Source organism: Astatotilapia calliptera, chromosome 12, assembly GCF_900246225.1.
Source record: "Astatotilapia calliptera chromosome 12, fAstCal1.2, whole genome shotgun sequence".
Taxonomy (NCBI): domain Eukaryota; kingdom Metazoa; phylum Chordata; class Actinopteri; order Cichliformes; family Cichlidae; genus Astatotilapia; species Astatotilapia calliptera.
The window spans coordinates 18,534,821-18,562,302 of NC_039313.1; the positions used below are offsets into that span (position 1 = coordinate 18,534,821).

The following is a 27,482-nucleotide window of genomic DNA, read 5'->3' on the forward strand; positions in this document are numbered from 1 at the left end:
AAGGAATTAAAACTCCCAAAATAACCAAATTCCTCAGGCGGCGACCTCCCCAGCTCATTTACTTCTGATTCCATCCCCTTCCAGAGGGTCCTTTCACTTGCCTAGCCCTGATATTCACAGATGGCTGAGGTGATCCTAACTGCAGCAGATGGTCTGATGACACTTGGAGGTCTAACTGTTAAGCAACTCAACTGACTGATCATCTAATTTACTGCTGAATTAAAAAATACTTTCCACTGATTAAACTAAAATTTAATTTAATTCGGTTTCTATATTGCTAAGTCGTGTCAGCCGTTATCTGAAGACACTTTGCATCGTACTGAAAAAGCTTTAAAAAACACACAATAATGATTTGATAATGATGAGTCCTTTTATATTTTTGTGTTAAGCTTAAGGTCATAACTTTATGATTTTAAATGCCTTCCATTACAATACAATTTCTGGCTTCATGCTATTATGAAATGCTGTCTTGTTGTGATAAATGTATCCAGGAAGCCTTCGATTTTTCATTCAGGTCACCGTGACTGACATTTCTTAACACTCATTATGCCTTTCTAGCATGTAATCAACAGCTGTACGAGTTCGCAATGGTGTGCACTTGTCTATAAACGATGAGATTATACCCCAGTCACGCAGAGTAATTATATTAAAATATAACTTCAAGGAGCTCAACCTTTCTAACGAGCCTTCTTTGCTCTTTGACATTTCAGAAACTGAGAGTGTGAGAGACACCACACGACTGTTTTATGTTGCGGAGAAGAGAAAAGAGTTTGTACACTTTGTATTTCCACCATCCTGAAGCTTTCAGTGTCAGAGCTGCTGAGAGAGTCTACAGTTAGCTCAGCTTACTAGGCTGAGATGAATAATCTCTCAGTCTCATAGTTGAGCTGTAACCAGTCAAAGGGCTATTCCACGAAGCGTGTTCATCAAACTCAAAATTTTAAAAACAAGCTCAGAGTTGTTAATTTAATCCACTTTCGGGAATAGGGCCTAGGGGAGACTGGGACAATATGTTCACACACAAGGCAACAAAGGGCGAGGGAGTTGGTGGGGACACAGCTGTAGACACCTACGTTACGTGTGAAAGATAAAAAGACTGAAGGAACAGAATAGGAAAGACTGTGGGGAGGATCTTCATCAATATGAAAAGCTCTCAAACGTATTAAAAACAATTCAAAGTACAAAATGCATGCGCTCCTTCGTCTTTTCCAAGACGTCCAGCTGAATTCTTTGCCGGGCCCATTCTGGACCCCGGGCCTTTTGTTTGACACCCTTGTTCTGGACAGTTTCACGATACAATAATCCAACGGCGTTAGGACCCAGATCCTATAGCGGAAGAAGAAACCCCTCGCTGTCATCCTCATCCTCCATCTCCATCCTCCACTGCTAAGATGCTGCATCTTCTCACACAAGCTGCAGTAATGTGCTTTAATGCGCTGGTTATCGCTCAGCCCGACGACTACAGGGTGGCCGAGAGAGCTTATGTGGTCCTGCAGAAGCAGAATTTAGGTGAGAACAAATGTGAGGCCTGTGGAGGGGCCGTTCAATGATCCCGACATCCAGGTGTAAGGTTCAAGGTGTTTATTTCTCTTTAGTCTCCAGCGACCACAACTATATACTGCAACAGAAACCTTTAAACCAGTGTAACCAGTTAACCCGTCGCGCTTGTCTGCCCGTTAGTCTGTTTTTATTGGCTGTGCTTGTGTTTTTGTCCTTACAGTCACACTGGGGAGTGTCCTGGCGGTGGTGCTGGTGCTGATGATCATTATGGCTGTCTGCGTCTACAAACCGCTGTCTCGTCGCTGAAATCTGGAGGACATATGAACCGAGAGACAATCCTGTTCTGTCTGCAAAGTTACACCCGCTCTGTTGCCGTAACCATGTGCAGATGGGAACCGACTGAGGGAAAAGCAGCTGCCAAAAAGCCCAGTGTGCGCAGTTAGTTTATAAACACAGATCAGGCGTAACTTTGTGAGCACTGATGGTGAATAACAGTGATTATGTCTTCATCATGGCACCTGTTGGTGAGTGTGGGCTATATTAGGGTGCAAGTAATCATTATGTCCTCAAATTTGGTGTGTTAGAAGCAGGAAAATGTGCAAGCATAGGTGTTTGAGTGAGTTTGAGGGCCACTTTGTGATAGCCAACTCTACTGAACATCTCCAGAATTGCGGGTCTCTTGGGCTCTTCCCAAGCTACAGTAGCTCAAATTGCACCTTCGGGGGGGCTAGTGGAGTCCATGCTTTGATGGTTCAAGGCTGTTTTGGTAGGAAAAGAAGGACTAACGCAGTATTAGACAGGTGGCCATAATGCTATGCCTGATCAGTGTATCTTTAATGTCTTTAATTTATCTTGATCTCAGGTCAATTATTAATATAATTTAAAGTGAACACAGATACAGTGGAGATCAAACATCTGAGACTAGGCCTCATGTTTCCAGCAGAAAACTGCTTTACCACTATCACCTGTGTCATCTTCAGGTGATAGTGGCAAAAGAAACTGAATCACATTTTATGACTAGACAAAGATCGCAGATTAAAACTTTCCAGAAATTGCTCCATCTAAACCTCGCTGTTCACTGTCACTTAAAAGCAACTCCATCACAGATAAGGACATTTCTAAATAAAAAGTAGAAGAATAAAAAGTGCAGTTGAAATAACCACGCCTAGTCTGGTCTCAGAGGAGGAGCGGTGGTCTCTTGGGTTGGGTAGGTGTGTAAATGCGAGATTTGTGTCAGTAGCACAAGGGTATATGCGGAGAGAGAGAGAAGGATAACAGTGCATTAAACCCAAAGTGCTCTGGAGATGGATACTTGTACTGAGTTGATTCCACCCTGACCAAGGAGAACCACTGGTTTCATCAGAGACATCCTTCACCCTTCTGGTTTTGGAGAATATTATTACTGCTAAGGAGCCAACACACCGGGCTCGCAGGAACTACTTTAAGATGATACACATCACAAGAAACTCCTTGAATCATTTGCTATTAGCTGTTATCATTTTCAAATAGGGGGTAGATATTCTGAAATTCAGATTCATTTTTAAGGCTTTTTGGCTCCACTGCATATTAGTTTATGTAAAATTGCTTTTGTAAATAGAATGAGACAAAACTGATTTAAAATGCTCACCTAATGGCACAAGTAGTAATCTGGGCCTGTATTTTATAAAAAGAGAGCACCATGTGTTATTTATTTGGGTTTCAAAGCTGGAAATTTTGTGATTGGTTGTATTTTTTGTTTGATGAAAAGCAAAAGTTCTGCAAGCATTAAACTTTGAGATTAAAAAGTGAGAGCAAGTTATCATTGCTGTCTTTGTTTTGATCTGGTCATGACTGAACCTGATGTGCAGGATAAAATCAAACAGTAAATGGACTGGTTTTTATTTAGTGCTTTGTTACTCTGCGCACTCAAAGCACTTTCATACAGCTCGCCTCATTCACTCATTCATACAAGCACTTCTATGCTTTTTCTATGCAAGTACTTTCTATCTAAGACTCACACTCTGGTCATCAGTCCATCACAGAGTTCACACATAGAGACAGGCAACTATTCATGGTCACACACACCACATTAAAAAAAAGAAAAGAAAAAAGAAGCATGCAGTAATGGAAATAAAGTGCTTTTATTTCACAACATTTTGAAAACTGACACATTCTCTGAAACTTTCAACCTATTATAAAAAAACCTTACAGCTCAAATGGCGCACTGCAAAGATTTTCATTAAATTAACTAAAGCTACCATTTTCAAATTTGACTTTTCAGCAGTTTGGCAACTTGATCTTTACAGTTAGTAGCTGTTCAGCTGAAGCTTCTGATGCAGTCAGTCGCACAGACCTCTGATAAAGTGGTTGGTTGTCAGTAAAAATCATTGACAGTGGTTAATGAGTGTTACTTGGCATCACACAGCTGAGACACCTTGTTTTTCATACTACAAAATTTTAAAGAAACTCATTTAAACAGTTTAGTCTGAGTTGCACTGCATATAAATTTTGCCACGCTTCAGCTCCACCACGTGTTATCAGAGCGAAGCAATCCTTGGCACATGCTGAAGAAAAGAAAAGGAAAAAAAAAAAATCAAACCCCAACGTATGGCGCTCATGCTTGACCTCAGGGTCTGTGCTGCTTTCCTTCTTCCGCACAGAGGTGTTGAGTTGTTCATGGATACAAAATGTAGACTGCCCTTTGGAACTACTGCTTCCCAGCTGCATGACTATTATAAATCCACAGACAGACTGGTCTTTGCTATTGCATTTCTGAATTGAGGTGAAGTTGCTCAGTGAGAATTTACAAAAAAAAGAAAAAAAGAAAAGAGAAGTCAATTTTCACCAGAAGCTCAAGACAGGAAAGGAAAGCCAACCACCCCCTTTATCCTTTTTGCAAAGAGATACTACACCATGCGGCTAATTTCAAATTTCTTTCAAAGCAACATGCTCTACTCCATCTGTAGAGAGTACATTCACAAAGTACAAGAAGACACATTTACATATGAACATCTGAATCAACCCAACAAACCTTTCCAACTTAACACTGGCATAGTGTTCTTATAGAACGATATGCTAGAGTGGTACCATATTAAAATCATTTACCTGGCTAACTTCTGTCAGTTTTACAGCTGATTAACAAAGTTATTCCAAAGCAAAGGAACAAAAACAAAACAAAACTGCTAACCCTGAGTTTTCTGCTTTTCAGTGAGTCCAATATCTTCAACCAAGTGACTATGTAGGGAGACTTTACAATGACAGCACTGCTGTGTTTGTTTGCCGGGGCCGCGAATATCACATTTGTGTGCCGACACTATATGAAGTCACCTTTGAGCAGTCAGTCAAACTTTTTTTGTTCACAGAACCACGTTACACTGACTCAACCCTCACCCGAGACAACAGTGACAGAAATACCTGCAAGTTGCCGCTGTGAGTCTGAACTGAAACAAAGAAACTGAATAAATAAAAAGTAGAACCCATCCAGAATGATCTCAAACAGTCCAGGAAAGAAGCGTGACGATGGAGACACTATACTGAGATAGAAATATACAAAAAAAAGAGTATACTCTTACCAAAATACCTTCTGAAAAATATTGGATACAGACAGTTTGATTTTGGCTGTGTAAGAATTATCTGTTGTAGAAAGAGATCTGCAGTTGCATAGTTGATGAGAGTGGTTAGGAAGGAAAACTGAGGTGTGGTGGTTGCTTTCTGGATCAGCAGAATTTGCATTATTATAATTATTATTAATATTTATATTTCCCTCTTATTCCCTTTATTTCTCTGTGAGCGAAAGCTGCAATATCCTCTCCAGCTCCTCTTCCTCTTGTTTCCTCATTCTCTCTTCTTCCTCTTGAGCTCTTGCAGAAAGCTCCATTGCTAGACGCAGGTCTGAATCAGGGCTAGAGGCAGAGGCAGAGCTGGGAGGGCTGGAGGTGTCTCTATAATCCACCAGCACCCCCTCTGGGATACTCCTAGAAGGTCAACAGGATAAAACTGAGATTCACCTTTTTTCCTGTTGCCTTTACTGATGCTTACAGGCAGCGAGGCAGAATATCATCCTCACAGGTGGACACTGAACAGACTTAAGGTGCGCAGAATAAATATGTGATAAAGTTTGACTAAAAACACTACAAAACCAACCATGTGAATCCCTAGGCCTCCTAAGCTGCAAGCACCTTCTATTAAAACACTCAGTAACAGAGTTACTTGTAACACTGTTAATCTGTTCCTACCTGTCACTCTGGTTAATCGGCATTACATCAGCGAAGTCCCCATCAACATGATCCCAGAGCCCCTCCTACAAACACACAAACACCAGGGGAAGTTACAGTCTTCAGCATGTGGGGAGGGGGGGGGGGAAATTTGCATGAAAAAGAAGTTTGTGTCAGTGACGATTGCTCTGACCTGGCCAGTGCCTTGACGAGACTCCAGGAGACTCTGATGGATGGCGTACTGTAAGAGCTCCTCATCGTTATTGGACACAGGCATGTGGCGGCTTCCCCCGCGACGGTGATAACTTGCAGGTACCTCAAACACCGAGGGACACACCTCGAAAGGAGGTGGTGCTGGGTAGGGTGGATAAAAAAAACAAAAACAAAAAAAAAACCAGTAGTTGAGCAGTTTAAAATGACAATCGTGCGTTTTGTGTTTAAATATTCTGGATAAACCATCTGCTTTCCAACCTGCTGCTTCATCGTCTCCTGTGGATGTTGGTGTGGCTGCTGCTGATGTGTTCGCTTCCTCCTCAGTGCTGCATTTATTTACACTACCAAAGGTAATCTTGGCATTAAGCACATGAAACAGGGGAATCTCTGAAAGAGAGGGCCACATGAGATACCAAAGTGACAACAGAAAGGGTATCAGAGTGCTTCTGCAAATCCAAAATTTCTAGTGAAAAAAATAACAATAAATAAAAATCATAAAACTGCAAAAATACCTATTTTAACAGGAAATCCAGGAGGGAATTTCAGGGTTACAAAGTCTCGTAGTCTTGCAAAATGGGAACTCGTGCGAGCCATGAGGTCGATAATGGGGGTTACCTGCTCCACCAGGGAGAGGGGATGGTCCTCACTCATCCACAATGTTCCTTTGAATCTGCGTGAGAGGAGATTGCAGATAAAGTGAAACATTAAATTCCACAATACAACTAGGAAAATGAGTGGACTGGAGTTTAGAACACTTGAAATTACTTCTGTGTTCGAATGCTCAGTTCAATAGGACGGCCGATGTCTCGTTTCACAAGGTCAAAGTCGGGATCAAAGTATTCCTCTGGAGTGATCGCAGTGGGATTGTTGGCAGTTGCATATTCGAGAGTCAGGTCCTACAGAATGATGAAGTCGCAAAAAATAAGCAGGTGCATGGCAACAAAATGTATCACGTTTACAATAATGCTGAAGGAACAACTTACTCCTTGCGCATTTATGTGCTGCTCCACAGTCCCCAGTAGAGACTCCAGGATGTTTCTTTCACCTTTGGAAAGACCAAAAACAAAAGAAAAGCAGCCAATCAGCACTCAGATTCAGTTCTGTTATGAGTGTAAAGAAAAGTTGACTATAACAACATTCAAACCACTTCCCTGACATTTTGAACTGGCAGCAGATTTCATGTTGTTTTGAAAGGCATCAACAATTAAACTTTATTATTACTATTATTTTATTTCGCTGACACTTTGGGTCCTTTGGGTTAGTGGATGGGGCATCCATGGATCTGCCTCAATCAGTCAGGGATACATGTCAGAGAGGACGACCCTGCCAGTGTTGGTGCTGGTGTTTAGGTGAGTGATACAAGGCAAAATAATAGCCACATTAATACTAGAGCACTACAAAGCGAGATCAATTGGTTAGCGAGCTATGTCAAGCTTAAAGTTGGAGTTTTTGGTGTGACAAGAGCAGCTCTCGTTTTACCTGGCTAAATCACTATGGTAACTTGTGCTGAATGAATAATCTTGTGGGGCAAAGGTTATGTTTAGAGTTTCAGTTTAAAATATACCACGACTTCATTGATTCTTTTTTCTCCTCCCGAAGGGTAGGTGTATGGATTTGGTTCTTTTTTAGTATGTGTTTGTTAGCATTCTTATCAAGATACCTTTTTCTTGAGCTGATGTCATTTTGGTAAAAAAAAACAAAAAAAAAACAATCAGGTCAAGGTCACACCAAGTGTGAAAAATTAATTGTAAAAACTTTATATTACCCACAATTTTTATAGATCATCTTCAAACTTCACATAAGTACCCAGGTTGCCTTCACCTTCATTCTTAGCACCAAAGGCTAAAGTTCACTGTGAAAAACGCATTCCAAGGAACCTGTCAAAATATATACTCTTAGAATATATCATGAGAGTTATATTCATATGAAAGGGCATGGAGGGAGCTATGAACCAAATACGACACGCTATGATGTCACAATGACACCATAACAGGCTGAAAACCGTGTGCTGTAATAAAGACATCATAAAACATTGAAGTTTAGTGTAGCCCTCGCCCTGCAGAAGGAGATCTCCCTGAGTGCTCTTGTTTACAGCTTGTTTTCTCTGCTGGGAGGATGGGGGAAGTTAAGTTATTAAGCCCTACCTTACTGATATAATGAAAGAAGCAAAGCTGTAAAATCACAGCAGGTCCCTTAAAATTTGCATATATTGTTTTGGCGATGCAGAAAACGTATAAATGTTTTTATGCTTGCTTCCAATCTGCTGATAAGTCTCCTTTACACTGCAGGAATTGCAGCTGCTAGAACACACAACAAACACCAAAAATCTTTATTAAACTTAAAAAAAATAAATACAACTTTGATCCACTGACAAATTAAAGAAATTTCCATGTCTGCTTTATTTGTCTGTGCAGAGCCTGAAGCAGAAAGTCTGGCTTAACAGATCCGTTATCATCAACTAGGTTCTAGGTTTTGTGAGCCAGCTAACACAAAGAAAGCCCGGCTGTGTTGAGCTTCTTTCAAAGGATACTTAATAATTAATGCTGTCACTGATCAGTTCATTTAAACTATGTGCTGAAACCCCCCCCAAAAGCAAACAAAAACAATATATATACTGAAATACTTAAAAACTGTACTTTTTATCCTGGCTTTCTCCTCGTCTGTAAGATGCTCCGTCCGTGTCCTGATTACCACATTTACATTGTTCACACTGAAAACCTGAGAAAATGACAAAAATACAATGTCAGGTAATAAAACCAGCACATTTTATAAACACATTCTGGTTTGATTTATAACTTCTCTATACCTTCGCTTCAAATCCATTGACTACTTCAGTTTTATCAGCTCTCCAGCCCCAAATGCCAGACTTAGTCCTGTAGGAAAAACACAAAACAAAAGACTGGTATATATCCAGAAAACATAAAACATCATAATAGAAGAGATTCATCGTTGTTCTTTAGATTCAAATACATTCACAATCCAACAGTGCAACAGCAACTACTAATGTAAGGATAGCTGAAGTAAGATGCCGTCTGTCACCTGTGTCGTCATCATCATTGAGATAACATGTCCTCTAGCTGGATGTTGAATAAACAACAAAAAAAAAAAAAGTACTAAATATAAATATTGCATTTAGATGCTACAGTTTCCAGAAGGACAGACAAGAAAAAGCTTGAATATCTCATGTAAAAATTCCATAATAACTCAATATACTGTATAATAGAGAATCATCTACCCTGCTATTTTAACATGTTAGATTCTGGTTTGACGTGTTAATTTTGAAAAATTTAAGAATATTCCATGTAAGGCCTCAAAATATTTATTATCTTATACTACTGGAAATGTCATCCATAGATCAGAGGTGGTGATCATGAACTCTAATGGGTTACACAGTAACCTGGCTCAGGCAGTAATTCCACTGAAACAAGATGCCATGAGAAGCCAACTCTCGTGAAGTAGCATAGCTTTGGAGTTCTGTCGCAGCTTATCAAACAAATTTAGATCCTTTCCTGACATGAGGAAAAACAGGAACAAGGAGGAATAAATGCCTCTTACCTCTCAAAAGCAATATCCTTTGTGTCCAAGTAGGTGTTGACAATAGGAGTCGTCAACCTTTTTGCAACTTCCTGCTCAGCTGGCTGCATTGACTCTAACGTCACATCCTCCATTTCTTGGGATATGTTGAAGCGTTCGATGTCCACGACTTCATCATCATGGTTCACCTCCATCAGCTCTGCAAATGAATCTGCAGACACGCAGACAGGGAGTCGCTTAGACCATTTTAATCAAAACAGCAGCAAAGAAAACTCGTCTGTGTGAGGGAGTGTAAACACATGCCATCTCCTCTGAAGATGTAGCTTCTACGCCCTCTGATCCAGGTCATGTTCTCAAAGCCTAGAAGAGTAACATCCACTCGCAGCGAGGCGCCGCTTTTCCAGATGCGGCAAACATCACTCGGACAAACCCGGGACACGAGAGGAACTGCGAAACAACAGGATACAGAAACAAAAAGCATCCATACGTGAAAAACACCACTTAAGCAAACAAATACTTCACCTGCCATCAGGCAGGTATGTAGTTTTTCCTGTGTGACCTGATGAAGCCGCACAGGAAAAGTGTCAATCTTTAAAAATAGACTGCTGCCTTAAATAAAAAAAAAAAAAAAACTTTTGAAACCATCCCTCTTTTGCATACTGGATTTCTGATAAACTAGCTGTTTTTGCATGAACATAATACTATTTATACACTTGTCTACTTTAAAAATCTACTTAAAAAATATATATTTCCACTCACAAAAAAAAAAAAAAAAAAAAAAAAAAACTTACTCCAACTGGTGAATTCCCATTTCATCTCCATATAGAAGTCTGGAGACTAGAAAGAGCAAAAGAAATGTTATAAATGTTTCCAGGCACACTTACAAATGATGACAAGCAAAAGGCAAAAATATATGAAGTCACACCACTCGGATCTTTGACAGCAGCTCAGGCACTCCTCCCAGGGCAGTGGAGGCTTTGAGGTAGTCTCTGCGTTGAAGCACTAACTGAACCATCTCTGGATCTCCTGTGCTGACTGCTTCCTGCAGCACTGCCCATAGAAAGTCAAGCAGAAACAAACCACTAAACCTTTTAATGCAACAGCATCCGTTTCCTGAGAAACGATTAACCATTAAAAACCTCAGCAATGAAATTAAAGACCAAAGAAACCATTTTACTGCTGTGGTAGGAGTTGATATTCTTGGATAAGTATATTTACAAGAAACCTCATCAACAGCAGATGACGGGTAGAGTTATCGACAGCAGGGATTGAAAATCAACCAACAAACCAATCCAAATCCTAGCCCTCCTTGTCTGTTATGTAGCTAGCTTCGTAACAAACCTGTCCAATTATTGGCATTTTCTTTAGTCACTTGACCGCCATGTCTCAGCAGGATTCTCACTGACTCCAGGTGCCCGAGTGATACAGCCAGGTGCAGAGGTGTTCGGCCTCTGGGATCCACAGCCTCGATGTCATTCTGAAAAATAATAAGGTGCCTGTTTAGATTAAATACTACCGAGCTGACATAACAACCTCCAAGCGATTACTATAACCAGTGCAGTCAACAACATGCAATTTGGTCATGGCTAACAATGATATAAAACTGCTGGAGTCAGTACAGAGGAATCATAATAATTGTATAGTTTGGATGTATAAGCCCAACAAGGGCTGAAAATTAGGAACAGCTATAAACTCTTTGTGCGGCACATCAGTTTCATGCTCTGTACTGGAACTATGTCAAACTGCATTGTCCATTTTAAGTAAATAAAATACACTCTCAAGCACGTATTGAGGTAATTATCGGCGTAGGGATGGGAATCTAGAGCTTATACTATTCATCGGATTATCATAAACCCCCCAAAACATCGAATCTTTTCACGACACATGGCATGTTTTTCCAAAAGTTGCAGATTGCACAACAGTGACACCAGACTCGTGATAGCGGCACTTTTTACACACCTGAGTCACATGCAAGCTTATTTCCCCCTACACTTTGTCCAAGCAGTGAAAATGAAACTGAGTTGACAGTAAAAACCAATCTGACCTATAAAGAAAATCAATAATGGCATTTGCATCAATAAACTCTTATCAATACCCATCCCTAACACTTCTTATTGTTTGAGCTACTGGATCTCTCCATTTTGAAGCTAAATAGCAATGCCGAGTTACTGTAGGTAGTGCAAAAATAAACAACAAATCTATACATGCGAGTGATAAAACACGTACTGCTGTCTGTTAATCAGTGTATTTGAGGAATCCAGTGAAATGGGACAGAAGCTTACATTTTAACTGGAAACAAGCTACCAGTCTGTACCGGAAGACTTTTGGTTTTTTTTGTCTTTTAAAGCTTTCAAACTTATAGATGCGTAAAAAGCTGCGCTACTCAGTGTCATGTGTATGTGGCTGCCTGCGGAGCATCTGTAAACACCACTGGCCTTCTTTAACTGCCTGCCTGCGGAAATTCAGCAGCTCACTCCTGGCTTAGTCCGGCTAGCTGAGTATCGGTGCCAAAGTTACCAACCTCGCCAGTGGTTTTAACCAACCTGCGTTGATGTTAATAGCTGCTCCAGCTTCCTGTAGTCATTCTCCCACACTGCGGAATGTAGGGGAAACTTCACCCTGATGTCTTCGCTAATGTTAGCCATGGACATCTTCCTCTTTCTTTCAGTGCAACGTTAGCCACCCTCTAACAACTGGAGCCATGAGAAAAGCTGGGACAGCCACAGTAGTTATGCCAAAAAGCTTTGATCCATGCCTTTAATGTCTGACAGCAGCGTCGAAGGAATAACCAATCCGGTGACCAACTTTCCCCCCCAAGCCTTCTCCTAAATAAAACTTTTGAACAAGGAAGTGCCAGGAGTAGTTCCCAGCAACGACAGGGGTGTTCTATATAGAAACAGACTCGCAGTCCATTAAATATCGCCTGATTAAGGTAACCTAATGGTCAATTTTAAAGGAACACCTTATATACGGTTTACAAAAAATCATTTAGGCTAAAAACAAATGAAACAGCACTCGTAGTTAAAATCATCGCCTTAAAAAAATAATAGACAGTCCCAGTCTGGAATCAACCATTTAGCATGTCGACGTGGGGGTTGCAGAACCTTCATTGTTAGTACTATGACTAAATAAAGTGATTTCTATATTGTCTAACTTTGGTTCCCATATTTTGAATTCTTGAAATGTAGCGCTGCTATATCGTGCAGACATTAGCTAAACAAACCATGTAAATTCCCAGAAAGTTAATTGTCCTATTATGCCCTATAACATTGAAATGGGATTGGCAATATTACGTTTTGAGAGAGGGGGTGGATGCGGGTTAAAAATCTAAATCTGTACCGCCAGGTTATAATGTACATAACTTTTTTAAAAAATGAACTTTATTTCGAACAATAACAATGACAATCTCAAAGAGACAAGCGACATATTAAATCAATCAGAACAGAATCACATCTCCTGTACTATAATGTACATAACTACGCCTGCTAAATTTAAAGATAGTATATAACGTTGTATGTATCCGGCTTATTGTTTAAAACTTCACAAATCAATATTAATTAAAAACTCATCTGTCTCAGTTACGTTCGGTGCCTTTTTCTGCTCTACGCAGTCAAATTTTAATACATGATTTAATACACATGACTGTTTTCATGTCTTGTATCTGGGTTGGTCACTTGCCGTTTTTTTTTTTTAATCTAAAATTGCATCAGTGTTAAAGATGTACAAAGCGCGATTTAAAAGGCTGTCGGTAGGTGAACATGTATGGAGATTAATTTAAGACATAAAAAATACTACAGTGTACTCCAAGGTGAGTAGATCAAACTCACCTCTTTTAGGGAAAATTAAAACCCTGATTTTAATTTGTCAGGTTGTGTACCGACAAAAACGAGCTCCACAAGTATTGTGTTGTATTCATATTTCATGTTTACCCGTAGCTATAAAATTAGAGAATCGGAACAAATTTCAAGCAGGACTTATTCGTATTATTTTGAGAGGTTTATTTCCTGAGAGTCAAAACTATGGGCAGAGTAAACCACAATTATAGGTCACAGTCACAACTGCCTCTGGGATCGCGCTAGCGCTAAATGCTGCTGTCTAGAGGCAGAGGAGTAAACTACCAAGTGTGCACAGGCTAGTTAGCTAATCAGGTGGCTGCTCAGTCAGCTCACTTGCAGACGAGCGGCGTTGTAGCGGGAGGAAATGTTATCATGGTCATAACTCCAACTCTAGCAAAAAACGAAAAGGCTCGCAACGGTTAAAAGGAAGTAAGTACGATAGTTAGTTGTTGGATTGTTTTTAATTTGCTGGGTTTAGCTAACGCGGAAGGCATCTTAACGGAGTAATCAATGGTTAGCATAACGGACACAATTTCCTCTACTCAGTTTTAAAAGGCGTTTCTTCCCGAGTTGAGGATGTCTAAACGCCTGCGAAACACTGAGGTCTGCGCAGATTGCTGTGTCCCAGGTAAGTAAAACTCACACCATCTATGCAGTGTTTGTCTGTTAGCTGACATTTGGTGCTTAAGAAACACCCCAAATCCAAATAAATCCGATTAGCAGCGCTGGCAACACTTTGGTTTCTCTTTACAGTAATTTAGGGTATCCAGTTTACCTAGTTAGTATTCATATCTAACGCCATAGCTCCCTTCATGAAAGGAGTTTTTAGGGTGCCGTTTGGTTTAATAACCAACCAAAACCCTATTATAATTATATGATATGTCCCTTTTATATGCCCGTTATAAAATTAACTTTCAACTGCTGGGATTAACTGTTTCTCATGAGTAAAGTGCAATAAAAAAGGGGGCATAACAGTGGTCTTCTGGCACGATGGAACTCAGCTGAACTAAAGGTGTTAATGAGTAATGACTGTATTGTATTTCCTACTGTATTCATAAAGATTTGATTATTTAAAAAAGTCGCTGCATCATTAACCCAAATCTGCAGTCCGTGTCATCTGTAACCAGTCACTTGTAATGTAATAGAGTAAAAAAAAATAGTGCTATAACTACTTATATGGCATCAGGGTACACGAGCACTCTCTAACAGAGCTTTGTTTTTCGGGACCAATGGCACCAAGCTCTGAGAGCTGAGCATACAATTGTTGTATTGTGTCTGAGGCTGTACTTACAGAAGTTCCACTTGTATAGAAATGACGTGATGCTGTTCAGCAGGCACAGGAAGCAAAACAGGATGCTGAGTGAATTGACTGCATACTCAATGCAGGAGAGATTTTATTTTTCTTCTTCTTGTGGCGACATAATGCACTGTAAATTAAGCAAAGTCTAATAATAGAAAATACATCGGTTTGTTTTGCATCATTCAGCGGAACGCAAATATTAAGAAGCTCGTCTGTCATCATGTCACTCATGTCATTAGTTAACCCTGAGCTCTCCTCAGCAGCTGCCCTGGATTGCCCCACTTTATGGCTGCTACCAGTTGTTGGGTGTGAATATTTTTAGCGTTTCAAGATGTGGTATTAAATTTAGCAGCACGTGCTGAGGAGAGCACTGAGACTCGGGAGGTCCTGAGGGACAGTTGTTAGAAAGAGATTCTGAAAACTCTGGGACCAGGAGCCACAATCTGTCCAGCGACCTCCTGCATCTGTTGCTCTTGCACTGCAGCTGCTGTTGGGATTTTTACAGCGCCTGTCCCGTCACTCTATCTGCTTGAAACTCAGTGGGCTTTAGTGTTGTATCATTTTACAGTGTTTCTAGTCTTGATGTTTGCTGTCAAGAAGAGTCTGTGCACAGATGGAAGACAACTCTGTGACTTTTGCACTGCATGAACCGTGCAAAATAGGCCAAGGTTAAGTAAACACATTTATTTTGGTCACAGAGTCATAGTACACTTTTAATTCATAGGGCAAAAAACACCACGCATTAGGTTAATATTGCAGCTCAGTTCTAAGATTATTAGTTCTTCAGGTATTTTCTTTATAGTGCTTTGAAAGAGGAAGCTGCTCTGTTAGTCTTCACTTCCTTTTTACGCAACCCATAGCTTCACCTAAATCTGCAGTCAGAAAGGCGATACATGACTATGAATGTGACCTTTTTCACAGCCTGTTTTGAGTTTGGCTTTTTCTTTTCTTTCTTTCTTGGATTGTGTTTTTCTTCATTAGATCTTAAAGCATCCACTCAGCATCTTGTGATATTATTATGTTTAATTATATAACATATAATACATTGTGATCTAGTGTCCAGAAATTTAATGAAAACGCCAACACCAACATTTTGTTAATCCCATGTGTTGAAAGCCAATGAAGATTTTTTTTAAAAATAAAATATATGAAATAACTATTTTGAAAAGCCTCAGCTATTTCTTCCAGCAGGACACTAGTTTTCAGCGAATGCCACTTGAGCAGGATTAAACAGCATATTTTTCAGGGACCTTTCTCAGCTATAGATAACTATATGTTTGTTTTCTCAGAGCGGGTCTGGGGACAGCTTTGTGCTAAGGGGTCCTCAAAATAATATGCTTTAACTCATAAAATCATGCCATAGCAATCAAAAACTAAATACCTTATACATATGGGGACTATTTACGCTATCAAAACAATCAGATTCTGTCGATTATTTCATTCTGTGGGATCTTTGGCCCAACTGAAATTCTTATGTTGTCTCGAAACTCCGATATTATCCCTTTCTGTCATGAAATCACAACTCTTTTTAGGGTGCTAGGAACCTAAAAGATAGTTGTCTTAAGCCCAATCCAGCTAAATCTGTCAGAATTATGAAGGATCCATGTAAAACGGTTACTTCTGTGCCTCTAAACATTTGAGAGCTCATTTTTGTAGGTGCGTAATGGTGTGTGTGAAGTACTGATATCACTGTGGCTTGGCTATAATTTTCAAGAGTCCTATGGCACAGAAGAATAAACTGTATTAAACTTTGGGTAAATTAGCAGTACTTGTGAGTAAGAACTATCAAATGATGTTTTTTCCTTGGACAAAAAAGCAAAATATCATAATTATTACCAAGTAAGCACCTGCCTGTAGTAGTCATCTTACAACAGCGGTAACAGGAGACTCTTTGGGTCCAGCTTGTTGTCAAAAGAGAAGCACTGAGTTGATTTGAATATGATTAAAAAGAGAAAGAAAGATTAACTTCCTCAGCTTGATCAAAGTAAAACCAGTGAACTGCTCGAACTCCAAGATTATACTCTAAGTGCACAATTTATCTATCATAATTGTGACCTGGTTGTTTTCTGTTCTCGCTCAGAACCTCGCTGGGCCTCGGTGAACAGAGGCGTGTTGATCTGCGACGAGTGCTGCAGTGTACATCGGAGCCTGGGCAGACACAGCTCCCAAGTGCGCCACCTGACGCACACGCCATGGCCCCCTACGCAGCTGCAGGTAAATAATCCTCAACAGAAATATTTTGATCATTCAGCTGTTGCATGCATATTTATTCTGTTGGCTGTGAACTTGTCTTACTTGTAGTTTCTGTGCTTAGATGCTGAACTAAAGCCATTAGAACATGTTATACTTGGGTTTGGGTTAGTATTACTTCAGTTTTAAATTCAGTAGAGCTGTATGACATCAAGTGCAGCAGATCCCCTGAGGTGTATTGATTTTTGTCCAAATATAGCAAGTGCAGCACAGGAAGGGGATTTATTTATTTATTTATTTATTTTCCCCTCACCATTTGAAGGTCTAAATCAATATGACAAATTATACACGATGCTTTCCTTTTTAATCTAACCTAGATGGTTCAGACATTATACAACAACGGTGCGAATTCAATTTGGGAGCACTCCCTTCTGGACCCTGCATCTGTGACGAGTGGAAAACGCAAGGCCAACCCTCAGGACAAACTCCAGTGAGTCATAAATGTTTGGAAATGATTATGGAGTACTTTTTTGTTTTTTAATTAAAAAATGACAATGGACTCTCTTGCTGCTTTCTCATTCATAGTCTCTCAATGTCTTTTGTGTGTGTGTGTGTGTGTGTGTGTGTGTGTGTGTGTGTGTGTGTGTGTGTGTTTCATGGCATCCCAAAAGTCCAAACAAATCAGAGTTTATAAGAGCCAAATATCAAATGCTGGTGTTTGTCCATCGCATACCTTGCCGAGAGGATGACAGCTCAACAGCCAAGGATTTAAGCAAGGTGAGGAGAAATGGTTGGGTGCAGTGATCCACCAGGGAAAGAAAGGAAGCATGTTTTTGAACAGAGCTCTATTGTTGTGCTTTTTAAAGTCACAGTTAAATTTTTTTATTTCTTTTTTTTTTCCCCCAGCAACTTCACTCAAGCGTACGCACTGGTAATCTGGAGACTTGTTTGAGGCTGCTGACACTCGGAGCTCAAGCAAATTTCTTTCATCCTGTAAGACCTTCTGTATTTAAAAGTATCATTTCCGTGTTTTTGCATGTGTTTTTTTTTTTCTGTCAAATTCTGGCTCATGTTCTGGCTTTTGTTATGTTGATCATTGTCTTGGGCAGGAAAAGGGAAGCACTCCTTTGCATGTAGCTGCAAAGGCTGGGCAAGTATCTCAGGTTGAACTGTTGACCGTTTATGGGGCAGATCCTGGTGCTCCAGACAGCAGAGGCAAAACTCCCATTGACTGTGCAAGGCAAGCCTACGTGTTTATTATGTAAAATAATTATTTATATATAAGACAAAATATTAAGCTTAATTTGACTTTTTAAATATGGTTTTGTAGAGAAGCTGGCCACAACGACCTGGCAGACAGGCTGGTGGAAATTCAGTATGAACTAACCGATCGACTGGCGTTTTACTTGTGTGGACGAAAACCAGGTAAGCGGAGATGTGTCATTTAAAATAAATTTTTTTTAAAAAGCTGAAAAAGCAGCATTTGCTGCTGCTGGGTGAGCAGTAATGTGCAAGAACTCTTGATGTTTTTGTAAAAATAAAATAGTATTTTTGCACCAACAAAGTGATTCTAAGAGCTTCTGGCTGAAAGCTTGGCATATCCGAGCATGCTGTGCAGTGTGGACTTAATAATTTTGAGAAAACTGGACTAGTGGAGGGCAAAAGAAGAAGTGGGAGACCTAAAAACAGCAGACGAACAGTATCTAAAAGTCATATCCTCAAGAAATGTGAAACAATCCAGCACAGACCGGGACTTTTGCACAGTGCTGTAGGTGTTTTAGTGATGTGGCTCTACAGCTGATCAAATTTGCTTAAGAGCTAAATACAGATTTTAAATGGTGATTAACAGAAAGTGAATACAGTTCCTGTAATTGCCCCGAAGGATTTTGGCACTTATCCAGAACTTTCGCGTTGTTCCTTTCAGATCATAAAAGCGGCCAGCACTTCATCGTTCCACAAATGGCCGACAGGTAAGAAAGCAGAAGCTGTACGTCAGTAGGATGCATGTCTACCAATTAACATGCGCCTGAGTGAATGAGTTTAAGTTGAACTGAGCCAGCAGAGTGAATGCAGTGAGGCATTTAGTGATGGTTGTTTTAGTTGTGAGTCTTGTTCTGACATGAAGTTAAGCTTGCTGCAGTCTTTTAAACAGAGTGAGGGAAGTTTTCATTATTAGCTCTAATTTCAAAGCAGAAAAAGAGCAGAAAAATAATTTTGCACGTCAAATGACACATGCGATCTGTTTTAACTGCTTTCATTTATTGGGATCAGGAACATGTAAGTATTACTGAAAATAAACTGCATTATAGTAGCAATAGACCTACAGACCTACGAATTTATTAAGCAATGTTCACAAACACAATTTTCTGTTTGCAGCAGTGCAGATTTATCGGAACTTGCAAAGGCAGCGAAAAAGAAACTGCAGTCTGTAAGTGTTTTCACTGTGTTTCATTTTAAATATTCTCCCCTGAAGTTTGATCAGGTGTGATTTTTCTTTCTTTTCTATTTAATGTAGCTCAGTAATCATTTATTTGAGGAGCTGGCCATGGACGTGTATGATGAAGTGGACAGGCGAGAGACTGATGCAGGTAGAGTTTTACCCCTTACCAGAGGACTCAAATGCATCTATAGTGGTATTCACACGCACTCTTCAACACCTCCACTAGCATTGCAGCTGTACTCGTGCCTTAAACAGCACTCTGCTCATTCTCTGCAGTGTGGTTGGCAACACAGAATCACAGCACGCTGGTCACAGAGACAACTGTGGTTCCTTTCCTTCCTGTGAATCCGGAGTATTCATCGACACGAAACCAGGCAAGTCAGCTGTGCAGAACACCCCTGCAAACGTGGTTGTGTTGGTTTTCTCTCTGTTGTTACCTTAAAGGTTGTGCATTGTTTGTGTAATTTCTTTGTGGTTTTTTTTCTTTCTTTCTGTGTGTTATTTAGGGGCGGCAAAAGCTTGCAAGATTTAATGCACATGAATTTGCAACTTTGGTCATTGACATATTAAGTGAAGCAAAGCGCAGACAGCAAGGGAATCCGATAGTCAGTCCCAAAGGTCGGTGTCTTCTTGTTACTTTCTTCAAAAATCCCCCCGACACCCGAGTCTCATGAAGATTCAGAGTAACAAAACAAGTTGGTTTTTTTTTCTTGTTTGTCCTAGACAACGTTGAACTTATCATGAAGAACGTGGCCGTCAGACACTGTAGTGATAGCCAGGACAATGACCAGCCTGACTATGATAGTGTGGCATCTGATGAGGATACAGATCAAGAGCTCCCATCAAGCAAAGGAGACAGGACCAAGGTACCCAGACAGTATTTTCACAAACTAAAACCCTGAATGAAATCTCTTTTGCATCATTCACCTCTTTGTTTTGTTTGGCATGTCTTTTACAGAGCCTGGACTCGGACCTCTCAGACGGACCCATCACTATGCAAGAATACCTGGAGGTGAAAACCGCCCTCTCTGCCTCTGAAGCAAAAATCCAGCAACTCATGAAAGCAAACAACAGTCTGAGCGATGAGCTGAGGCTCATGCAGAAAAAGGTACCCACCGCGCTCCACCCGTAAGATCACTAACATCGAGGGCCGGACTAGAAGGGGCGGGGGCACAGCGGTCAGCAGAGCACTTCTCCTGCACAGTGCGAACGCTCTCTGGTGTGGAGGCCCAGCCTGTGTTTAGTAATCACGGCCGAACCACCTGAATAGGAATGCTCTGTGGTACGATAAGGCTGCTGTGACACCCTGCTGGTCCACCCTCTGTTATGGCCAGCATGTTCAATTTTCAGAGTCTGAATGTAAACCAGAGATTTCTGTTTTGTTTTTTTTTCCTTTTTGTGTGTGTGTGTGTGTTTTGGTTTAACACCAAGGTCACTTTTCCCACCTAATTTATAAATTAAAGTTAAAGCCGGTCTAATGTTACTAACAAGCATGTTTGAAGAAAAAGCATGATATAATTGATGATGGTGTTTTTTTTGTTTTTGTTTTGTTTTGTTTTGTTTTTAATCCCTTTGATAACACACAGTGACTAACTGAAATTGTATGTGTGTGCCTTGCTTTGTCATATATACTGTGTTTACTGCAATGAATGTTTTTGGATGATTTCCAGCTGTTTGGGGGAACATACTTTAGCACATGTGGACTTTTTGTTTGGCTATTTTTCACAGAACACCTCACCTTATACTGTTAAACTCAACTGATGATTTAATGGGAGACATTTGAGATTTATACAGTTTTAGCTTGCTAAAACTAAACCAAATTGGAAGTTATTAAGTTACTATTTACTTATTTGGTAAAGTAAACCTGGTATAAAGTTTACCCAGGGTAAAGTAACAGTGATGTTACAATGTTGTCGTTTTACTTTTAGAGCTGATGAAGAGCATCTAGAGCATTCACGTAGCTGCACTCAGTCTGCTGTTGTTTCTCCCCCTGCAGTAAACTGTAGCACACAGCATCATTTAGATAAAGATGTAGTGGAGAAAACGTGCAGCACTGTGGCTTTTCTTGGCTTACTGTGGTTGTACCTTGTAGTTTCAAAAGTACAAATGTTTCTTATTTTGTTAGCTTTTTATATTTAAATATCAGTTCATGATCACATAAGCACAATCTTTAGCTTTATCGCTATTAATCTTCATCACAGTTTTAAAGTAGTTGTAGTATTTAAGGCCAGTGTATTCTTGATCAAATGTTGATGTTTAGAGCATCCCTGAATCCCTTTATAATTCCTGAGTCAGTCTGTTAGTGCTGTAAACCTGGAAGAAGAACCGTGGAAAGCTTTGGATTTCTGCATTGGTTAAGCTATAAAATGTGGTCCGATAATGATCTCAGTCACAGGTATAGACCAACACAATGACTCTCCACAAATGCAACAAAAATACACAAACTGTTGTATTTTTCGTTGACACCGAGTTAGCACTTACTTGAGGTTTGGGGGGGAATAAGTGAACTCTTTAATGTTATTGAACTTCCTTTACCAACCATAGTTTCTAGCGGGTGTTTCCTGTAGCTTCTTATGAGATTTGCACAACATTGAGGAATTTTGGACAGTTTCTTCGGAAGTTCATCAGGATTTCTGGAAGAACAGCCTGCATTGGGCTGTGCTACAACATCTTATCTGGGTTAAGTCAGATTCTCACATGATCTTTGAAAAAGGTGGGGAAACAGGGTAAAGGTTTCTGAGACAACTTCACCCAAGGTGCAAGAAGAAGAGCAAACATCTGAAAAGGTTGAAGCTTTTTCAAAAACTTGAAAAACCTTGTCCTCTTTTTCAATTAGTCTGTCTCCATTGCCTTGTTAAGTCATTCAACCTCAGCCTCCAGACCCTCAGGCAGCAAAGCATTCCCAAACCATGATGCTCTCTTCACCATACTTTTTCTGTTTAATTTAAGCCAAATTGTTTTTTCATCCATGCTTTAGTAGTATTTTCCAGCTTTGTCCACCTCTAGTCCTCCTAAACCTCTATAGTCCTCCTAGATATTGTTCATAGACTGACTTGGATCACGTGACTTAAAGTACTTCTGGAGAAATCTGTGTCATAGAGGTTCACTTACTTTTTCCTGCTTATACTGGGAGGGAGTGTTTTTTGTTTTTGTTTTTTTTTTTGGTTTCGTCAGATTGTGTTGGTCTATAATTGTAACTTGGGTGAAGATCAGACCATGTTTATTAGTTTTTCATGCAGCAATCATGATTATTCCAAAGTGTTCACAAACCTTTCCTTGCAGCTGAATCTTTGACTTGAACTGCACCTGTGTTTCTTACCTGTACAATGATCTTTTGCTTGCTTATCTTGAGCTTTGCACTGATAGGCAAAAAGAATCCACCCAAACCAAAATTCATGTTATTCCTTTGATGCTGTTTCAGACGAGACCTTGAATTTGAATTTCCCTGCACTATAGATACTTAACTACTGGATACTGTCGTCAAGTAAACAGAATCTAAAGCTGTTTGAATATGAATGGCAATGGTTAGTAATGATTAGTGAAGGGTACTCAGCAAGACACTTTTCTATAGGAGGGGTGTTGTGATGAAAATCTATCAGAGCTTTGAGCGAGCATTCTCTCCATAGCTATGGACTTTTTTTTTTATAATTCATTCATAGTTGTGAAAACAGCTTCAGGTTTTGTATATTGGTGACGTGCCAGAAAAGAACATGTTTCAAACTCTGTATCTGGAAAGATTGGTGGTTTCTGCCAAATTATAACCTTGGCAGTAGGAGCGGCAACAATCTATCAAAATTTAAATAGATAGCAATCTAGAGAAACAGTGGCATTAAAGCGCCCCTCTTAGTGTATTACTGACATCTCTTCCAGCTGCAATCTCTGCAAAGCGAGAACACCTCTCTCAGGCGGCAGGTCACTACCAATATCTATCAGATCCCCAGCGGTACAGACTACCCTGACCCCTCCAGTCCTTCTGCCCTGAAACGCCGGCAGTCTGCACGGGCCAGTCGGCCCATGTCTATGTATGAGACCGGCTCAGGCCTGAAGCCCTATCTCCCTAAAGGGGAAACTCCCTACTCAGAGGAGGGAATCCCCACCCTTCAATCCTTCCCAACTCATGTAAGTAAGACCTGTTCCCTGCTCTCCTTTGCCATTTCCACTCAGTGACTGTCCCTCATGTCTTCATCCTGTCTGCAGACATTTTCCCCTGCCTGTGTTTGTCTCTCTCCTTACTCATTTTCCACTACGCACGTTTTATTTTGTTTTGTTTTGGGTTTTTTTTTTTTTTTAATTTTTGGCTTCTTCAAAGACTGACTCATTAAAAACCACAATGCGATGCAATGTTAGATAGAGCCAGAGCAATCGCAATATGTGTCCAGTTTAATAACACACACATCTGCAAACATCTGTTGTTAATGGGAGTGCTGCCTTTTTAATTTTTTTGCTAGACAAGACTTAGTTGTACATGCAGAAACATGCTGTCATGGTTTGTGTTGGTTTGTACTGTGTTTTTTATGTTGATAAAGTATTAAACTGCCATACAAATACTCTGTGTTTTTGTAATGCACCATACATTTACACACTCACTTTAACTGTCCATCTGCTCTGTTTGGTTTTAATCCAAGCCTGTGACTTATAGTTTCTGATATTTTTTTCCCTTTATCAGCTCGTTTCCAGGCTATTCAGTGATATTTTTTTTTTAAAGCACTGTACACCGAAAGGAAACAGTGGAGCTCAGGGAATAAAAATAGGAGGATTAAGCTCCATTGCATTGTCTTTGTACTATTGATTTATCCTAAGCTAAGAAAGACTTTTATTATTTTGAATTCAGTGCTCACGGTCTTTGCACAGCTTTGCATCGACTCCAGTCCATACACAGTATTTTTTTAATATCCATTCAGCTTTTTTGTAAGTCCGTATAAACAGGTCTTTTCATTTTAAGAAATCTGTGTGTGTGTGTCTGTGTTACATTATGATTTGAACCCTGTCTTTAGACGGAAAGGGGCGCTTTTGTGACCACCTCTTCATCCCTTCCCTCATTTCCATCCACCTTGTGTTGGTCGAAGGACGACAGTGCTCAAAAGGTTAAGTACATCCTAACTCGGTCTGCGTCTCGCGGGACGCCGCAAATCTCCTCGGAGCCCAATTCTACCCGTTCATCCTCTGTTCTCCTGCTCTTTATCTGCCCTGCATGAGCCATCCTTCCATCGGCTGTCCTCACCGCCAGATACCTGCCTTCATCAGCATCATCCTCATTGTCCTACTAAACAAATGGAATTTGTGGGGTTTTGTAAAGGCAAAACCTCTGCGTCACTGCTGAGCATTGAGCAGAAATCTGTGCTTGTCATGCAGCGCTGCTTTTTTTGTGTTCTAGAAACTGGTATATGAGATGATATTAAAGTATTTTAGCAATCTATGTGAAGACAAAGGAAAGAAATTGCACATTATATATTGTTTTAGTTGGACTTTTTTTTCATTTGAAATACTCTAAGAATAAGACAAAGTTTCCTTCTGCCCTGTTTCTTACAAAATCTTAGCTACTTTGCTTTTACTTCTCTGACAACCAAACAGTGGAAATCTGTGAGTGGTTTGCAGTGTGAAGCGATTGATCATCTGCTAAGAGGACAATTTATGTAAGCATGAGATAATCCCACAATGTGCTGCATTTAGTATTGCATGCACAGAGAGGATTTTGCTCAGACTCTTGAACGCAGACTGTCAGAGTATGAACATGTTGTGTAGTACAGTGAACTTCCTGTTTTTTTAGATGTAGCGTTGAGTGTGAATTTGCATAAAGTTAAGTCACGCTATCAGATCACAGCAAACCCTATATGGTATGAAGATAGCGTGCCTATGTTGTGTGGCATGCACCACTGAGCTCTGACTTCACATATGCAAGTGTGGGGCCTCTGGGGTTTACTTGTCTTTATTTTAGAGGAGAAAAGCTTGTGCCGCACTTGTAAAGTAACGTTTTAGGGTTTGTTGCTTTCTGTGTGGCTGTTTTCAAATGTCACATGTAAATCCAGCCTTGCTTTGGCATTTCAAGAGGTTTCATAAGGTATTAGGAAAGGTAACAAGTGTCATACTAATGCAAATAAATGATATGATCTCAGCATAATCTGCTCTACTAATGTGAAATCTTTAAACTGTAGATGTGCTTTTGCTTTACAGCTTTACTGGCTTGTTTGATTCAGTCCTCTGCATCACCTTTACTTGTTTATACTCCACTTTGATGTGGCTGTGCAGTTTCTTGTTGGCACAGCACACAGATGAGTCTTATGTTTTTGCTTTTTAGATGAAGAAAATGTATTTTCACCACAGTTGCTGCTGGGTTTTGCCGTGAGTAATACTGGATCTCTCTCATATTGTTCTTTCTTCCCTCCCAGGCTTCAAAATTGGAGAAGCAAAGCAGCATGCCAGAAAGTGACTATGACAACACGTTCAATGACTCGGAGATGGATGACTCGGGGTAAGAAAATCACCCAGAAGTCAGTGAGGCAAAGTGGTCTTCATGTACAGTTCAATAGGAAAAAACAGGTTTTTGCAGGGGGCTTGATTTGTTGTTTGGGTTTTTTTTCACCCACTTAGCAGGTTCTGCAGGAGAGGGAGGCTGAGGAGCAGTGGCTGGCTGGGGGAGGGTAGCTCTATCCCTGAACTTGATGATTTGGAGATGGACTCTGACCCCACGCTTCCCAGCACAGAGGACGTCATCCGCAAGACCGAACAGATCACCAAGAATATCCAGGAGTTGCTGCGAGCTGCTCAGGAGAACAAACATGACAGGTCAGAATGAGATGAAAGGTTTTTGGGTTTTTTTATGAGTTCTGCAACTGATTTATATATATATATGTGTGTGTTTTTTTTTTTTTTTTTTTTTTTTAAACTTTCGTTTCCTTGCTCTCATTTTAAACCTCAAGTTCCTCCTACATTCATAGCTACTCTGTTATAATTAGTTCCATGTAAGCCCTGTCATTTCCCCCTTTTTTTTGTCCTGCTCTTGTCACTCTTCCTCCTCACTCTACTTCCTCTCTGCTCCGCTGTTATCATGTTGTTTTGGTGTCGCCACCAATCACTCCTGCCATCAGACCATGTGAGCGTGAAGGTGTGCGTCGGCTCAGGCACAGCCTGGGATGTTTCAGCACTCTGGTACCCTGGGCTGAGAAGGCCCCCTCTCCCCTTCAGCCGCTCAGCCTCCGGTCCCCCGACCCCACCTCCTGGTACTCTGGCTTCTGTCCCTGCCTCCCAGGCACAGTTTTATTTTCCTCTCCCTCAGACACTTTCTTCTTCTGGTCTGCCTCACCTGCTAACAAGCTGTCTCTTTTTCTGTCATATTGTGCTGCATGCTTGAGTATGCCGAGTTTCAAACATCAATTCATTTCATGTTTTATCTTCAAGCGCTGACTTTGCTTTAGTTAGGTAAAAAAGGTAAGGTGCATCTGTGCAGTGACTTATAGCTGACAGCATATTTGTTTTTGATCTTGACGTTTTTTACTGTAGAATTAAAGTGCTGTTTACTTACAAGGTTTAAAATGTCTTTTAAATGGCATGTTTTGTAGGTAATCTGTCGATGATGATGGTGCATGGTGTGTTCTGAAAACTAAATTGCACCTCCACTTTGTGAAGTAACCTGATTGCAGTGGTGATTAGCTAATTGATCATTCGTATCACTTTTATAACCATTGTATTTGTTACTTTCAGTTTACTTTCTGACTGTGACTTCAATCTTTTCACCTCACAGCTTCATACCCTGCTCAGAAAGAATACATGTGGCTGTAACAGAAATGGCTGCCCTATTTCCTAAGGTAAATAGATTTTTTCTTGCAAAGAATGGATCTGCTAATTGTTTGTTATTTGACACCTGGATGCACACTGCACCCCGTTTCTGAAGAGGCCTGTGAGCAGACTTTTTCTATGTTTATTAAGATCATTTAATCTTCCTCTGCAGAAGCCGCGTTCAGAGACGGTGAGAGGCTCTCTGCGCTTGTTGACCTCCAGTGCGTGCAGGCTCCAGGGCGAGTGCCGGAAGGCGGTGCCTTCGGAGGGCTGCCCAGGACCGGACATGCAGCTGGTCACCCAGCAGGTCATCCAATGTGCTTATGACATTGCCAAGGCCGCCAAGCAGCTTGTCACCATCACCACAAAGGAAAATACCAACTAACAGCACTTACAGGGCTGCAAAGAAGTCAGCATCTCAGTTTTGTTTTTATACGCATTTATAGTTATTTTATTGTTTTTGTTTTTTGTATATGTGGTATATGCATGCCTTGTTTTTTAAT

The 27,482-nt window shown here is 40.4% G+C and overlaps 2 protein-coding genes and 1 long non-coding RNA gene across 15 annotated transcripts; 2 read left to right on the forward strand and 1 right to left on the reverse strand.

Annotated features, from left to right (window-relative positions):
- The first annotated feature begins 1,310 nt into the window (after positions 1–1,310).
- Positions 1,311–3,288, forward strand: LOC113033834 (uncharacterized). The gene is made up of 2 exons (XR_003274087.1): positions 1,311–1,509; positions 1,721–3,288. It is a non-coding gene; the product is annotated as an uncharacterized LOC113033834 (long non-coding RNA).
- A 312-nt stretch (positions 3,289–3,600) lies between these two features.
- Positions 3,601–12,483, reverse strand: ankrd13a (ankyrin repeat domain 13A). The gene is made up of 15 exons (XM_026187967.1): positions 11,984–12,483; positions 10,782–10,917; positions 10,366–10,490; positions 10,232–10,277; positions 9,744–9,887; positions 9,462–9,651; positions 8,713–8,779; positions 8,543–8,624; positions 6,890–6,951; positions 6,672–6,802; positions 6,419–6,576; positions 6,165–6,293; positions 5,887–6,047; positions 5,715–5,779; positions 3,601–5,453 (listed from the first exon to the last, which is right to left on the reverse strand). Exons 1-15 carry the CDS (start codon positions 12,089–12,091, stop codon positions 5,255–5,257), a joined length of 1,803 nt encoding a protein of 600 aa, XP_026043752.1. The 5' UTR covers positions 12,092–12,483; the 3' UTR covers positions 3,601–5,254.
- Positions 12,484–13,514: 1,031 nt separating this feature from the next.
- Positions 13,515–27,445, forward strand: git2a (G protein-coupled receptor kinase interacting ArfGAP 2a). Of its 13 annotated transcripts, none has more exons than XM_026187046.1 (23): positions 13,515–13,705; positions 13,823–13,904; positions 16,657–16,790; positions 17,144–17,256; positions 17,438–17,543; positions 17,673–17,759; positions 17,876–18,006; positions 18,097–18,191; positions 18,691–18,736; positions 19,038–19,043; positions 19,143–19,194; positions 19,282–19,354; positions 19,483–19,580; positions 19,713–19,824; positions 19,930–20,072; positions 20,165–20,314; positions 23,077–23,325; positions 24,201–24,290; positions 25,593–25,675; positions 25,795–25,989; positions 26,292–26,423; positions 26,945–27,008; positions 27,152–27,445. In XM_026187046.1, exons 2-23 carry the CDS (start codon positions 13,853–13,855, stop codon positions 27,362–27,364), a joined length of 2,424 nt encoding a protein of 807 aa, XP_026042831.1. In that variant the 5' UTR covers positions 13,515–13,705; positions 13,823–13,852; the 3' UTR covers positions 27,365–27,445. The 13 variants fall into 13 exon arrangements, with proteins under 13 accessions (XP_026042831.1, XP_026042832.1, XP_026042834.1 ...); XM_026187047.1 differs by having other exon boundaries at positions 25,798–25,989; XM_026187049.1 differs by having other exon boundaries at positions 19,146–19,194.
- The last annotated feature ends 37 nt before the right edge of the window (positions 27,446–27,482 follow it).